We start from the raw sequence: 17,500 nt of genomic DNA on the forward strand, positions 1-17,500 counted from the left end.
TGACAACCCACCCACACAGCGACCCACCCACCCACTAACTCACTCACCCACCCAACTAACTCACTCACCCACCCACTAACTCACCCACCCACCCACTCACTCACCCACCCACCTCCCCACCCACCCACCCACTAACTCACTCACCCACCCACTAACTCACTCACCCACCCACCAACTCACCCACCCACCCACTCACTCACCCACCCACCAACTCACTCACCCACCCCACTAACTCACCCACTCACTCACCCACCCACCCACTCACTCACCCACCCACCCACTCACTCACCCACCCACCCACCCACTCACTCACTCACGACACCCACTCACCCACCCACCTCCCCACTCACCCACCCACTAACTCACCCACCACCCACTCACTCTCTCACCCATCCACACCACTAACTCACCCACACCACTCACCCACCCACCCACTCACCCACCTCCCCACTCACCCACCCACCCACCCACCCACCCACTCACCCACACAGCGACCCACCCACCCACTAACTCACCCACCCACCCCACCCACTCACACTCACCCACACTCACTCACCCACCCCACCCACTCACCCACCCACCCACTCACCCACTCACTCACCCACCCACCCACCCACTCACCTCACTCACTCACTCACCCACCCACCCACTCCACTCACCCACCCACCCACTCACTCACCCACTCACCCACTCACTCACCCACCCACTCACCCACTCACCCACCCACACCACTCACCCACCCACTCACCCACCCACCCACTCACATCACTCACCCACCCACCCACCCACCACCCACCCACTCACTCACTCACCACTCACCCACCCACCCACCCACTCACCCACTCACCCACCCACTCACCACCCACTCACCACCCACTCACCCACTCACTCACCCACCCACCCACCCACTCACACCACCCCACCCACCCACCCACTCACTCACTCACCCACACCCACCCACCCACCCACTCACCCACCCACCCACCCACCCACTCACCCACCCACCCACCCACCCACCCACTCACCCACCCACCCACTCACTCACTCACCCACACCCACTCACCCACTAACCCACTCACTCACTCACCCACTCACCCACTCACCCACCCACCCACCCACCCACCCACCCACCCACTCACTCACTCACTCACCCACACCACCCACCACCCACCCACTCACTCACTCACTCACCCACTCACTCACTCACTCACCCACCCACCCACCCACCCACCACCACTCACCCACTCCACCCACCACCCACTCCACCCACACACCACTCCACTCACCCACTCACCACCCACCCACCCAACCCACTCACTCACTCACCCACTCACTCACTCCACTCACTCACCCACTCACTCACCCACTCACTCACCACTCACTCACCCACTCACCCACTCACTCACCTCACCCACCCACCCACCCACTCACTCACTCACTCACCCACTCACTCACTCACTCACCCCCCACCCACCCACTCACTCACTCACTCACCCACTCCACTCACTCACTCACCCACTCACTCACCCACCCACCCACTAACCCCCCCCCACCCCACCCCCCCCCACTAACCAGGGAAGTCCGCTATGAAGACGACTTCGGTGCCGTTGCCAAGGCGACCCCTCGATCTCGGCGAGGCGCTGTCGCCATGGCGACAGCTCCACCAGCAGCGGCAGCAGCCACGCGGTTGGCCGGGAAGGGCGACCAATCAGCTCGCAGCACGTCCACGACGTGGGTCGTAGAGCCTGGGGGGGTGGAGGGGGGGGGTGGGGGTGGGGGGGGGTGAGTGGGTGGGGTGAGTGGGTGAGTGGGGTGAGTGGGGTGGGTGGGTGGGTGAGAGAGTGAGTGAGTGAGTGAGTGGGTGAGTGGTGTGGGTGAGTGGAGTGAGTGGGGAGGTGGGTGGGTGGGTGTGAGTGGGTGGGTGAGTGGGGTGAGTGGGGTGAGTGGTGGTGGGTGGGTGAGTGGGTGGGTGGGTGGGTGGGTGGGTGGAGTGAGTGAGTGGGTGGGTGGGTGTGAGTGGGGTGAGTGGGTGGGTGAGTGAGTGGGTGGGTGGGTGGGTGAGTGGGTGGGTGGGTGGGTGGGTGGGTGGGTGGGTGGGTGGTGAGTGAGTGAGGTGGGTGGGTGGGTGAGTGAGTGGGTGGGTGGGTGAGTGAGTGGGTGAGTGAGTGGGTGGGTGGGGAGGTGGGTGGGTGGGTGAGTGGGTGGGTGGGTGAGTGGGTGAGTGGGTGGGTGGGTGGGGGGGTGGGTGGGTGAGTGAGTGGGTGGGTGGGTGAGTGAGTGGGTGGGTGAGTGGGTGGGAGAGTGAGTGAGTGAGTGGGTGAGTGGGTGGGTGGGGTGAGTGGGTGAGTGGGTGGGTGGGTGGGTGGGTGGGGGGGTGGGTGGGGTGAGTGAGTGGGTGGGTGGGTGGGTGAGTGAGTGGGTGGGTGGAGTGGGTGAGTGAGTGGGTGGGTGGGTGAGTGGGTGGGTGAGTGAGTGGGTGGGTGGGTGAGTGAGTGAGTGGTGAGTGAGTGGGTGCGTGGGGGGGTGGGAGGGTGAGTGAGTGGGTGGGTGTGAGTGGGTGGGTGAGTGAGTGAGTGGGTGAGTTGGTGAGGGGGGTGGGGGGTGAGTGGGTGGGTGAGTGGGTGGGTGGGGGGGGTGAGTGGGTGGGTGGGGGTGTGGGTGGGTGAGTGGGTGGGTGGGTGGGGTGGTGGGTGGATGAGTGGGTGGTGTGAGTGGGTGAGTGGGTGAGTGAGTGGGTGAGTGAGTGGGTGAGTGGGTGGGTTAGTGGGGGAGTAGTAGAAGTGTAGTAATAGTGTAATAGTAGTAGTAGTGTAATAGTAGTAGTGTAGTAGTAGTAGTGTAGTAATAGTGTAATAGTAGTGATAGTGATAGTAGTCTAGTAGTAGTGTAATAGTAGTAATAGTATTGATAGTAGTGTAGTAATAGTGGTAGTGTAGTGACGGTAGCAACGGCACCTCTGCTGGAATCGATCGTTGAGCGAGACCCAGACATCGAAGTAGATCTCCGGCTCGCTGATGTTGAACTCGCGAGAGTCGCTCGGGGCCAGGCACCGCGAGTATTGCTTCAGCATGTCGGCGTGGTCCTTCCAGCGACGCGTCTGAGTCCACACCTGCAGCGCGGGAGAGACGCGCGCGCGGAGGCGACTGACTGAGCGAAGTGAATGAGCGAGTGACTGAGCGAGTGACTGAACGAGTGAGCGGGTGGGGTGAGTGAGCGAGTGACTGGAGCGAGTGACTGAGTGAGTGGGTGAGTGGCTGGGTGAGTGACTGACTGAGTGACTGAGCGAGTGACTGAGCGAGTGACTGAGCGAGTGACTGAACGAGTGACTGAACGAGTGAGCGGGGTGGGTGAGTGAGCGAGTGACTGAGCGAGTGACTGAGTGAGTGGGTGAGTGGCTGGGTGAGTGACTGACTGTGTGACTGAGCGAGTGACTGAGCGAGTGACTGAACGAGTGAGCGGGTGGGTGAGTGAGCGAGTGACTGAGTGAGTGACGGAGTGACTGAGTAAGTGACTGAGTGAGTGACTGAGTGAGTGAGTGACTGAGTAAGTGACTGAGTGAGTGACTGAGTGACTGACTGAGTGAGTGACTGAGCGAGTGACTGACTGAGTGACTGACTGAGTGACTGAGCGAGTGCATGAGCGAGTGACTGAGCGAGTGACTGAACGAGTGAGCGGGTGGGTGAGTGAGCGAGTGACTGAGCGAGTGACTGAGTGAGTGACTGAGTGAGTGGGTGAGTGACTGAGCGAGTGACTGAGTGAGTGACTGAGCGAGTGACTGAGTGAGTGACTGAGTGAGTGACTGAGCGACTGACTGAGCGAGCGAGTGAGTGACTGAGAGAGTGAGTGACTGAGCGAGTGACTGAGTGAGTGACTGAGTGACTGACTGAGTGACTGACTGAGCGAGTGACTGAGCGAGTGACTGAGTGACTGACTGAGTCACTGAGTGACTGACTGAGTGAGTGACTGAGTGAGTGAGTGACTGAGTGACTGAGCGAGTGACTGAGTGACTGAGCGAGTGAGCGACTGAACGAGTGACTGAGTGAGTGACTGAGTGACTGACTGAGTGACTGACTGAGCGAGTGACTGAGCGAGTGACTGAGTGACTGACTGAGTCACTGAGTGACTGACTGAGTGAGTGACTGAGTGAGTGAGTGAGTGACTGAGTGACTGACTGAGTGACTGAGCGACTGAGCGAGTGACTGAGTGACTGAGCGAGTGAGCGACTGAACGAGTGACTGAGTAACTGAGTGACTGACTGAGCGAGTGACTGAGCGAGTGACTGAGTGAGTGACTGAGTGACTGACTGAGTGACTGACTGAGCGACTGACTGACTGAGTGACTGACTCACCCCGGGGTTGAGGTATCCCGTGTTGCCCGTGACACGATCTCTGTATGTCACCTTGACATGCTGGTGGGAGCGGCTGTGTGAGTGAGTGACTGAGCGACTGACTGAGCGAGTGACTGAGTCACTGAGTGACTGACTGAGCGAGTGACTGAGCGACTGACTGAGCGAGTGACTGAGTCACTGAGTGACTGACTGAGCGACTGACTGACTGACTGAGTGACTGACTCACCCCGGGGTGTATCCCGTGTTGCCCGTGACGCGATCTCTGTATGTCACCTTGACGTGCTGGTGGGAGCGGCTGTGTGAGTGACTGAGTGAGTGACTGAGTGAGTGACTGAGCGAGTGACTGAGCGAGTGACTGAGTGAGCGAGTGACTGACTGAGTGACTGACTGAGCGAGTGACTGAGTGAGTGAGTGAGTGACTGAGTGACTGACTGAGTGACTGACTGAGTGAGTGACTGACTGAGTGACTGACTGACTGACTGAGCGACTGACTCACCCCGGGGTTGAGGTATCCCGTGTTGCCTGTGACGCGATCTCTGTATGTCACCTTGACGTGCTGGTGGGAGCGACTGTGTGAGTGACTGAGTGAGTGACTGACTGAGTGACTGACTGAGCGAGTGACTGACTGAGCGACTGACTGAGCGACTGAGTGACTGACTCACCCCGGGGTTGAGGTATCCCGTGTTGCCCGTGACCACGATCTCTGTATGTCACCTTGACGTGCTGGTGGGAGCGGCTGGTGTGAGTGAGTGACTGAGCGACTGACTGAGCGAGTGACTGAGTCACTGAGTGACTGACTGAGCGACTGACTGACTGACTGAGTGACTGACTCACCCCGGGGTTGAGGTATCCCGTGTTGCCCGTGACACGATCTCTGTATGTCACCTTGACGTGCTGGTGGGAGCGGCTGTGTGGAGTGACTGACGTGAGTGACTGAGTGAGTGACTGAGTGAGTGACTGACTGACTGACTGAGCGACTGACTCACCCCGGGGTTGAGGTATCCCGTGTTGCCCGTGACGCGATCTCTGTATGTCACCTTGACGTGCTGGTGGGAGCGGCTGTGAACCATCATGTCCCACGAGTACCCGTACAGCCCATTGGTCCAGTTGTTATAGCCCTGCCAAAGACAAAGGTCCCCCCGTGTAGCCTCTAACAGGGCCGTAGGGGCAAGTGCTGTTAGTAGCGAGTTGCGGGCAGCGCCTATGCACAGACAAAGAATGCCCCGTGTAGCCTCTAGCAGGCTGCAGGGGCAAGTGCTGTTAGTAGTAGCACCTATACACAGACAAAGATGCCCCGTGTAGCCTCTAGTAGGGCTGCAGGGGCAAGTGCTGTTAGTAGTAGCACCTACACACAGACAAAGATCCCCCGTGTAGCCTCTAGTAGGCTGCAGGGCAAGTGCTGTCAGTAGTAGCACCTATACACAGACAAAGGTCTCCCAGATAGCCTCTAGCAGGCTGCAGGGGCAAGTGCTATTAGTAGTAGCACCTATACACAGACACAGATCTCCCAGGTAGCCTCTAGCAAGCTGTAGGGGCAAGTGCTGTTAGTAGTAGCACCTATACACAGACAAAGATGCCCCGTGTAGCCTCTAGTAGGCTGCAGGGGCAAGTGCTGTTAGTAGTCGCACCTACACACAGACAAAGATCCCCTGTGTAGCCTCTAGTAGGCTGCAGGGGCAAGTGCTGTCAGTAGTAGCACCTATACACAGCCAAAGGTCCCCCGTGTAGCCTCTAGCAGGCTGCAGGGGCAAGTGCTGTCAGTAGTAGCACCTATACACAGACAAAGGTCCCCCGTGTAGCCTCTAGCAGGCTGCAGGGGCAAGTGCTGTTAGTAGTAGCACCTACACACAAAGATACCCCCAGGTAGCCTCTAGCAAGCTGTAGGGGCAAGTGCTGTTAGTAGTAGCACCTATACACAGACAAAGGTCTCCCAGGTAGCCTCTAGCAGGCTGTAGGGGCAAGTGCTGTTAGTAGTAGCACCTATACACAGACAAAGATCCCCCGTGTAGCCTCTAGTAGGCTGTAGGGGCAAGTGCTGTTAGTAGTAGCACCTATACACACACAGACAAAGATCTCCCAGGTAGCCTCTAACAGGCTGTAGGGGCAAGTGCTGTTAGTAGTAGCACCTATACACACACAGACAAAGATCTCCCAGGTAGCCTCTAACAGGCTGTAGGGGCAAGTGCTGTTAGTAGTAGCACTATACACAGACAAAGATCTCCCAGGTAGCCTCTAGCAGGCTGCAGGGGCAAGTGCTGTTAGTAGTAGCACCTATACACACACAGACAAAGATCTCCCAGGTAGCCTCTAACAGGCTGTAGGGGCAAGTGCTGTTAGTAGTAGCACCTATACACACACAGACAAAGATCTCCCAGGTAGCCTCTAACAGGCTGTAGGGGCAAGTGCTGTTAGTAGTAGCACCTATACACACACAGACAAAGATCTCCCAGGTAGCCTCTAGCAGGCTGTAGGGGCAAGTGCTGTTAGGCTGTGGCACACACAGAGGGGGTGGGTGGCCAGCACCACACCCGACCGCCTGTCTCTCTCGTAGCGATGTTTACTACACCACCACCACCACACTCACTCACAGACACAACAACAACAACCGCCATTCGCCACTAAGTGGCGGTGACGTCACCACGACGCTTGTGCCAGGCCAGGTGCACCTTGAGGCCACCACGTGAAGTGTCGAACGCGTGTTGTTAATTACAAGCCCATGGGCTGCACAAAAATCTAACAGCCTCCTACCGGTGTTATTGAGCTGATCTGGCCCATGCCTTCCAATCACTCCAGACCAGGTGCCAGCATCATGACCAACTCGGGCATTGAAATCGCCCAACAGGATGACTCTGTCCCGAGTGGCCACTTTAGCCAGCACCTGTGACAGGAGGTCATAGAAAGCGTCTGACTCATCGGCTTTGCCTGCATCCCTCCACGGATGTTCGTCTTCGGTGGGGGCATAAGTAACCACGACCACCACTCCTCGCCTCCGGTTGATGGGAAGGCGAGCCCAAAGTATCCTGGGGCTTACAGCTTCCCACACCTCACCGCCACGCTCCCACGCCCCCTTCATTCTTTTGTTCAGAAGAAGAGCCACTCCCTGTTGTTTGGCAGTCTCCTGCCCCGAGTAGAGGACTGTCCACCCCTCATGTTGGCAGGAGCCAGAGCCGGTCCACCGGACCTCCTGAATGCCACAGAGATCCAGGCGGTACCGGTCCAGCTCCCGACAGAGGAGTGGCAGCCTCTCCTCCGCATAGACACCAGAGCCAGTCTAACACCAGACCTCCTGAATGCCACAGAAATCCAGACGGTACCGGTCCAGCTCCCGACAGAGGAGTGGCAGCCTCTCCTCCGCATAGACACCAGAGCCAGTCTAACACCAGACCTCCTGAACACCACAGAGATCCAGGCGGTACCGGTCCAGCTCCCGACAGAGGAGTGGCAGCCTCTCCTCCGCAGTGAGCGTTCCAACATTCCACGTGGCCACACGAAGTGGCTTTTCGTTGTTTCTGGAGGAGCCCCGAGGGTGAAGATTCAATCTCCTGGCTCCACCAATTGGGGTTTGGCCAGGAGACGTCATAGACGGCCTGTCCACCCCGGGGCCTCCGGCACAAGCTTATTAATTAGATATATTTAACGTGGTTTTGTGGTAATTATTTGAAGGTGGAGGGGTTACCAGCCCCTCGCACCCGTCCAGAGCCCCCATTTGGCCGCTGTGGTGGCTACAAACGCCATGAGGGGAATGGCAAATCGGAATTGGCCTTCCCCCCACCACAGCGTTGCCGCCCCGCGGGGTAGGGGTGTTGTTTTTGGAGCAACTCACACACTCAAACTCACTCACTCACACACACACAGACACACACAAACTCACACACGCAAACTCACTCACTCACTCACACACAGACACACACAAACTCACAAACGCAAACCCACTCACTCACTCACACACAGACACACACTCACACACGCAAACCCACTCACTCACTCACACACACTCGCACACTCAAACTCACTCACTCACACAAACTCACTCACACACACACAGACACACACACTCATACACGCAAACTCACACACACACACACACACAGACACCCACTCACACACGCAAACTCACTCGCTCACACAAACTCACTCACACTCACACACTCACACAAACTCACTCACACACTCACTCACTCACAAACTCACTCACACACTCACTCACTCACACACTCACAAACTCACTCACACACTCACACACTCACACACACACACACAGACACACACACAAACTCACTCACACTCACACAAACTCACTCACACACACACACACACACTCACTCACACTCACACACGCTCACTCACACTCACACACACACACACTCACTCACACTCACTCAGACACACACACACTCACTCACACACACAAACTCACTCACTAACACTCACACAAACTCACTCACTCACTCCCACAAACTCACTCACTCACACTCACACAAACTCACTCACACACTCACACTCACACACTCACACTCACACACACACTCACACACAGACACACACACACAGACACTCACTCACTCACACAAACTCACTCACACACACACACAGACACACAAACTCACTCACACTCACTCACACAAACTCACTCACTCACACACACAAACACACACTCACACACAAACACACACTCACACACTCACAGACACACACACACTCACACACACAAACACACACAGACACACACACACTCACTCACACACACTCACACACTCACAGACACACACACACTCACTCACTCACACACACAAACACACACAGACACACACACACTCACACACACTCACTCACACACACTCACACACTCACACACACAAACTCACTCACTCACACTCACACAAACTCACTCACACACACACACAGACACACTGACACACAAACTCACACACACTCACTCACACACTCACACAGACACACACAAACTCACTCACACACACACTCACTCACACTCACACACACTCACACACACTCACACACACAAACACACACACTCACACACACTCACACACACACTCACACACACACACACTCACACACTCACACACACACACTCACACACACACTCACACACTCACACACTCACACACTCACACACACACTCACACACAGACACACTCACACACACACTCACACACTCACACTCACACACAGACACACACACACAGACACTCACTCACTCACACAAACTCACTCACACACACACACAGACACACAAACTCACTCACACTCACTCACACAAACTCACTCACTCACACACACAAACACACACTCACACACAAACACACACTCACACACTCACACACACAGGCTCACCTTGGTGATGAAGTGTGAGTACGGCAGCAGCAGCTGCTCGCAAGCGAACACCAAAATGAGGACGGCCGCCGCCTTGTGCCTCCATCTCGCCACCGTGGGCGGCCCGTCGCCTTCCCTCCCTCCCCCACAATCCTTTGCGGTGGAACAGGAAGTGCCGCCACCTTCCCTCCCTCCCCCACAATCCTTTGCGGCGGCGTCACAGGGAGTGCCGCCACCTTTTCTCCGTCCCCCAGAATCCTTTGCGGCGGAAGAGGAAGCAGAGGAGGAAGTGCCGCCACCTTCGCTCCGTCCCCCAGAATCCTTTGCGGCGGAAGAGGAAGCAGAGGAGGAAGTGCCGCCACCTTCGCTCCGTCCCCCAGAATCCTTTGCGGCGGCGGAACAGGAAGTGCCACCACCTTCCCTCCCTCCCCCACAATCCTTTGGGGCGGCGGAACAGGAAGTGCCGCCACCTTCGCTCCCTCCCCCACAATCCTTTGCGGTGGAAGAGGAGGAAGTGGAGGAGGGGGCGGGCGACGGGTCCCTCCCAGAATGCCGCAGGGCCGGGTACAAGCAGCTGGGGCTCCAGCCGGGGGGCAGCAGGAAGGGGCGGCGCCAGGGAGCGGTGCATTCTGGGAGGCGCGCGAGGAGCTTCCGGGGCCAGTCGTGGGAGCAGAAGAGGGCGGAGGTCGCCATCATGGCGTACGGGAACATCCCTGGGGGGGGAGGGGGGGGGAGGGAGGAGGGGGAGGAGGGGGAGGGGGGGAGGGGGAGGAGGGGGGGAGGGGGAGAGGAAGGGGGGGGAGGAAGGAGGGAGGAGTTGGGGAGAAGGGAGGAGAGAGGAGGGGAGGGGAGGGGGAGGAGGGGGGGTGAGAGCCGTCAGTGCGAGTGGTGTGTGTCTGTGTGTGTGTCTGTGTGTGTGTCTGTGTGTGTGTGTGTGTCTGTGTGTGTGTCTGTGTGTGTGTCTGTGTGTGTCTGTGTGTGTGTCTGTGTGTGTGTCTGTGTGTGTCTGTGTGTGTGAGTGTGTGTGTGTCTGTGTGTGTGAGTGTGTGTCTGTGTCTGTGTGTGTGTCTGTGTGTGTGTCTGTGTGTGTGTGTATCTACCGATGTTGAAGAGCTGCGAGTTCATGGCGTGGAAGTAGGTGAGTGCCGTCAGTGCGAGTGGTGAGTCTGTGTGTGTGTCTGTGTGTGTGTCTGTGTGTGTGTCTGTGTGTGTGTCTGTGTGTGTGTCTGTGTGTGTGTGTCTGTGTGTGTGTGTGTGCGTCTACCGATGTTGAAGAGCTGCGAGTTCATGGCGTGGAAGTATGTGAGTGCCGTCAGTGCGAGTGGTGAGTCTGTGTGTGTGTGTCTGTGTGTGTGTGTGTGCGTCTGTGTGTGTGTCTGTGTGTGTGTGTGTCTGTGTGTGTGTGTGTGCGTCTACCGATGTTGAAGAGCTGCGAGTTCATGGCGTGGAAGTATGTGAGTGCCGTCAGTGCGAGTGGTGAGTCTGTGTGTGTGTGTCTGTGTGTGTGTCTGTGTGTGTCTGTGTGTGTGTGTCTGTGTGTGTGTCTACCGATGTTGAAGAGCTGCGAGTTCATGGCGTGGAAGTAGGTGAGTGCCGTCAGTGCGAGTGGTGAGTCTGTGTCTGTGTGTCTGTGTGTGTGTCTGTGTGTGTGTCTGTGTGTGTGTCTGTGTGTGTGTCTGTGTGTGTGTCTGTGTGTGTCTGTGTCTGTGTGTGTGTCTGTGTGTGTGTCTGTGTGTCTGTGTGTGTGTGTCTGTGTCTGTGTGTGTGTCTGTCTGTGTGTGTGTGTTTACCGATGTTGAAGAGCTGCGAGTTCATGGCGTGGAAGTATGTGAGTGCGGTCAGTGCGAGTGGTGAGTCTGTGTGTGTCTGTGTGTCTGTGTGTGTCTGTGTCTATGTCTGTGTGTGTGTCTGTGTGTGTGTCTGTGTGTGCGTCTACCGATGTTGAAGAGCTGCGAGTTCATGGCGTGGAAGTATGTGAGTGCCGTCAGTGCGAGTGGTGAGTCTGTGTGTGTGTCTGTGTCTGTGTGTGTGTCTGTGTGTGTGTGTCTGTGTGTGTGTGTCTGTGTGTGTGTGTCTGTGTGTGTGTGTCTGTGTGTGTGTCTACCGATGTTGAAGAGCTGCGAGTTCATGGCGTGGAAGTATGTGAGTGCCGTCAGTGTGAGTGGTGAGTCTGTGTGTGTGTCTGTGTGTGTGTCTGTGTGTGTCTGTGTGTGTGTCTGTGTGTGTGTGTGTGTGTGTCTGTGTGTGTGTGTGTCTGTGTGTGTGTGCGTCTGTGTGTGTGTCTGTGTGTGTGTCTGTGTGTGTGTCTGTGTGTGCGTCTACCGATGTTGAAGAGCTGCGAGTTCATGGCGTGGAAGTATGTGAGTGCCGTCAGTGCGAGTGGCCGCGTCGCGTCCAGCAGCAGCAGGAAGCCGGCGCTGAGGTCGAGGAGAAATCCGCAGCCGTGGATCACCAGGAGACTCGTCCACTGCTCGGACAGCACCACCCTGAGAGAGAGAGAGAGAGTGAGTGTCTCACTACCCAGTGTCTCACCACCCAGTGTCTCATCACCCAGTGTCTCACTACCCAGTGTCTCACTACCCAGTATCTCACTACCGAGTGTCTCACTACCCAGTGTCTCACTACCCAGTGTCTCTCTACCCAGTGTCTCACTTGAAAGGAGAGAACAGCCAATGGCGTGAGAGATTTCCCATCGAGTATCCCATCAGCCAATCGGAGTCCATCTTCTTGAGGCCAGCGATGAAGTAGACCACGAAGATCTGAGCAATCGACCAATGGGAGGGGGGCAACGATCAGTGTGTTGGTGTGTCTGTGTGTCACTACACACACACACAGACACACACACACACACAGACACACACACACAGACGCACACACACACACACACAGACACACACACACACACAGACACACACACAGACACACACACAGACACACACACACACACATATAGACACACACACAGACACACACAGACACACAGACACACACAGACACACACACACACAGACACACACACACAGACACACACACACACAGACACACACTGAGAGAGTGTGATGCTGACCTGGAATCGCAGCAGCCAGTAGTTCCAGAGCGGCGCGTGCGTGTTGCACACGCCGCGTCTCACCAGCCCGTCCACGGACCTGAGGAACCACACATCATACTACTACACTACATACTACACTACACATCACTACACTACACTACATACTATACTACACTACATACTACACTACACTACATACTACACTATACACTACTATACACTACACTATACACTACACTACATACTACACTACACTATACACTACACTACATACTACACTACACACTATACTACACTACATACTACACTATACTATACACTACACTACATACTACACTACACTACATACTACACTACATACTACACTACACTACACACTACATACTACACTACACTATACACTACACTACATACTACACTACACTACATACTACACTACATACTACACTACACTACATACTACACTACATACTACACTACATACTACACTACACTACATACTACACTACACATCACTACACTATACACTACACTACATACTACACTACACATCACTACACTACACTACATACTACACTACATACTACACTACATACTACACTACACTACACACTACACTATACACTACACTACATACTACACTACATACTACACTACACTACATACTACACTACACTATACACTACACTACACACTACACTACACTACATACTACACTACATACTACACTACACTACATACTACACTACACTACATACTACACTACACTACATACTACACTACACTACATACTACACTATACTACATACTACACTACATACTACACTACATACTACACTATACTATACACTACACTACATACTACACTACATACTACACTACATACTATACTACACTACACATCACTACACTACACTACATACTACACTACACTACATACTACACTACACTACATACTATACTACACTATACACTATACACTACACTACATACTACACTACACTACACTACATACTACACTACATACTACACTACACTACATACTACACTACACTACACTATACACTACACTACATACTACACTACACTACATACTATACTACACTATACACTACACTACATACTATACACTACACTACATACTACACTACATACTACACTACATACTACATACTACACTACATACTACACTACACTATACACTACACTACATACTATACACTACACTACATACTACACTACATACTACACTATATACTACACTACATACTATACTACACTACACTACATACTACACTATACTATACACTACACTACATACTACACTACACTACATACTACACTACATACTACACTACATACTACACTATACTATACACTACACTACATACTACACTACACTACATACTACACTACATACTACACTACACTACATACTACACTACATACTATACACTACACTACACACTACACTACATACTACACTATACTATACACTACACTACATACTACACTACACTACATACTACACTACATACTATACACTACATACTACACTACACTACATACTACACTACATACTACACTACACTACACACTACATACTACACTATACTATACACTACACTACATACTACACTACACTACATACTACACTACATACTACACTACACTACACACTACATACTACACTATACTATACACTACACTACATACTACACTACACTACATACTACACTACATACTACACTACACTACACACTACATACTACACTATACTATACACTACACTACATACTACACTACACTACATACTACACTATACACTACTATACACTACTATACACTACACTATACACTACACTATACACTACACTATACACTATACACTACACACTACACTATACACTACACTATACACTACACTACACTATACACTACACTATACACTATACACTACACTATACACTACACTACATACTACACTACACTACATACTACACTACATACTACACTACACTACATACTACACTACACTATACACTACACATCACTACACTACACTACATACTATACTACACTACATACTACACTACACTACATACTACACTACATACTACACTACATACTACACTACACTACATACTACACTACACATCACTACACTATACACTACACTACATACTACACTACACATCACTACACTACACTACATACTACACTACATACTACACTACATACTACACTACACTACACACTACACTATACACTACACTACATACTACACTACATACTACACTACACTACATACTACACTACACTATACACTACACTACACACTACACTACACTACATACTACACTACATACTACACTACACTACATACTACACTACACTACATACTACACTACACTACATACTACACTACACTACATACTACACTATACTACATACTACACTACATACTACACTACATACTACACTATACTATACACTACACTACATACTACACTACATACTACACTACATACTATACTACACTACACATCACTACACTACACTACATACTACACTACACTACATACTACACTACACTACATACTATACTACACTATACACTATACACTACACTACATACTACACTACACTACATACTACACTACATACTACACTACACTACATACTACACTACACTACACTATACACTACACTACATACTACACTACACTACATACTATACTACACTATACACTACACTACATACTATACACTACACTACATACTACACTACATACTACACTACATACTACATACTACACTACATACTACACTACACTATACACTACACTACATACTATACACTACACTACATACTACACTACATACTACACTATATACTACTACACTACATACTACACTACATACTACACTACACTACATACTACACTACATACTACACTACACTATACACTACACTACATACTACACTACACTATACACTACACTACTACACTACATACTATACTATACACTACACTACTACACTACTACACTACATACTACACTATACACTACACTACTACACTATACTACACTACATACTATACTACACTACACTACTACACTACAACACATTATACTACTACACTACACTATACACTACTACACTATACATAGTCTCTGTGCGAGTGGTGGATCTATGGGTTTCTGTGTGAGTCTATGGGTCTCTGTGTGAGTCTATGGGTCTCTGTGTGAGTCTATGGGTTTCTATGTGAGTCTATGGGTCTCTGTGTGAGTCTATGGGTCTCTGTGTGAGTCTATGGGTCTCTGTGTGAGTCTATGGGTTTCTATGTGAGTCTATGGGTTTCTGTGTGAGTCTATGGGTCTCTGTGTGAGTCTATGGGTTTCTGTGTGAGTCTATGGGTTTCTGTGCGAGTCTATGGGTCTCTGTGTGAGTCTATGGGTTTCTATGTGAGTCTATGGGTTTCTGTGTGAGTCTATGGGTCTCTGTGCGAGTCTATGGGTTTCTGTGTGAGTCTATGGGTTTCTATGTGAGTCTATGGGTCTCTGTGTGAGTATGGGATTCTGTGCGAGTCTATGGGTTTGTGAGTCTATGGGTCTCTGTGTGAGTCTATGGGTCTCTGTGTGAGTCTATGGGTCTCTGTGTGAGTCTATGGGTCTCTGTGCGAGTCTATGGGTTTCTATGTGAGTCTATGGGTTTCTGTGTGAGTCTATGGGTCTCTGTGTGAGTCTATGGGTCTCTGTGCGAGTGGTGGATCTATGGGTTTCTGTGTGAGTCTATGGGTCTCTGTGTGAGTCTATGGGTCTCTGTGTGAGTCTATGGGTCTCTGTGTGAGTCTATGGGTCTCTGTGTGAGTCTATGGGTTTCTATGTGAGTCTATGGGTTTCTGTGTGAGTCTATGGGTCTCTGTGTGAGTCTATGGGTTTCTGTGTGAGTCTATGGGTTTCTGTGCGAGTCTATGGGTCTCTGTGTGAGTCTATGGGTTTCTATGTGAGTCTATGGGTTTCTGTGTGAGTCTATGGGTCTCTGTGCGAGTCTATGGGTTTCTGTGTGAGTCTATGGGTTTCTATGTGAGTCTATGGGTCTCTGTGTGAGTATGGGATTCTGTGCGAGTCTATGGGTTTGTGAGTCTATGGGTCTCTGTGTGAGTCTATGGGTCTCTGTGTGAGTCTATGGGTCTCTGTGTGAGTCTATGGGTCTCTGTGTGAGTCTATGGGTCTCTGTGTGAGTCTATGGGTCTCTGTGTGAGTCTATGGGTCTCTGTGTGAGTCTATGGGTCTCTGTGTGAGTCTATGGGTCTCTGTGTGAGTCTATGGGTCTCTGTGTGAGTCTATGGGTCTCTGTGCGAGTCTATGGGTTTCTATGTGAGTCTATGGGGCTCTGTGCGAGTCTATGGGTTTCTATGTGAGTCTATGGGTCTCTGTGTGAGTCTATGGGTCTCTGTGCGAGTGGTGGATCTATGGGTTTCTGTGTGAGTCTATGGGTCTCTGTGTGAGTCTATGGGTCTCTGTGTGAGTCTATGGGTCTCTATGTGAGTCTATGGGTCTCTGTGTGAGTCTATGGGTCTCTGTGCGAGTCTATGGGTCTCTGTGTGAGTCTATGGGTCTCTGTGTGAGTCTATGGGTCTCTGTGTGAGTCTATGGGTCTCTATGTGAGTCTATGGGTCTCTGTGTGAGTCTATGGGTCTCTGTGTGAGTCTATGGGTCTCTATGTGAGTCTATGGGTCTCTGTGTGAGTCTATGGGTCT

At 52.1% G+C, this 17,500-nt stretch overlaps 1 protein-coding gene across 1 annotated transcript in view; it reads right to left on the reverse strand.

The window, feature by feature from the left end:
• LOC144953833 (vitamin K-dependent gamma-carboxylase-like) overlaps positions 1–17,500 on the reverse strand; it is a 42,174-nt gene that overhangs the window by 6,163 nt on the left and 18,511 nt on the right. The window contains 10 exon segments of the mRNA XM_078884484.1: positions 1,574–1,615; positions 1,617–1,694; positions 1,696–1,728; positions 1,730–1,745; positions 2,955–3,109; positions 5,335–5,466; positions 9,704–10,395; positions 12,005–12,168; positions 12,335–12,441; positions 12,750–12,828. Of these exon segments, the coding sequence (XP_078740610.1) occupies positions 1,574–1,615; positions 1,617–1,694; positions 1,696–1,728; positions 1,730–1,745; positions 2,955–3,109; positions 5,335–5,466; positions 9,704–10,395; positions 12,005–12,168; positions 12,335–12,441; positions 12,750–12,828 (1,498 nt within the window).

The sequence above is a fragment of the Lampetra fluviatilis genome (genome assembly GCF_964198595.1).
Source record: "Lampetra fluviatilis chromosome 45 unlocalized genomic scaffold, kcLamFluv1.1 SUPER_45_unloc_3, whole genome shotgun sequence".
NCBI classification, from domain to species: Eukaryota; Metazoa; Chordata; class Hyperoartia; order Petromyzontiformes; family Petromyzontidae; genus Lampetra; species Lampetra fluviatilis.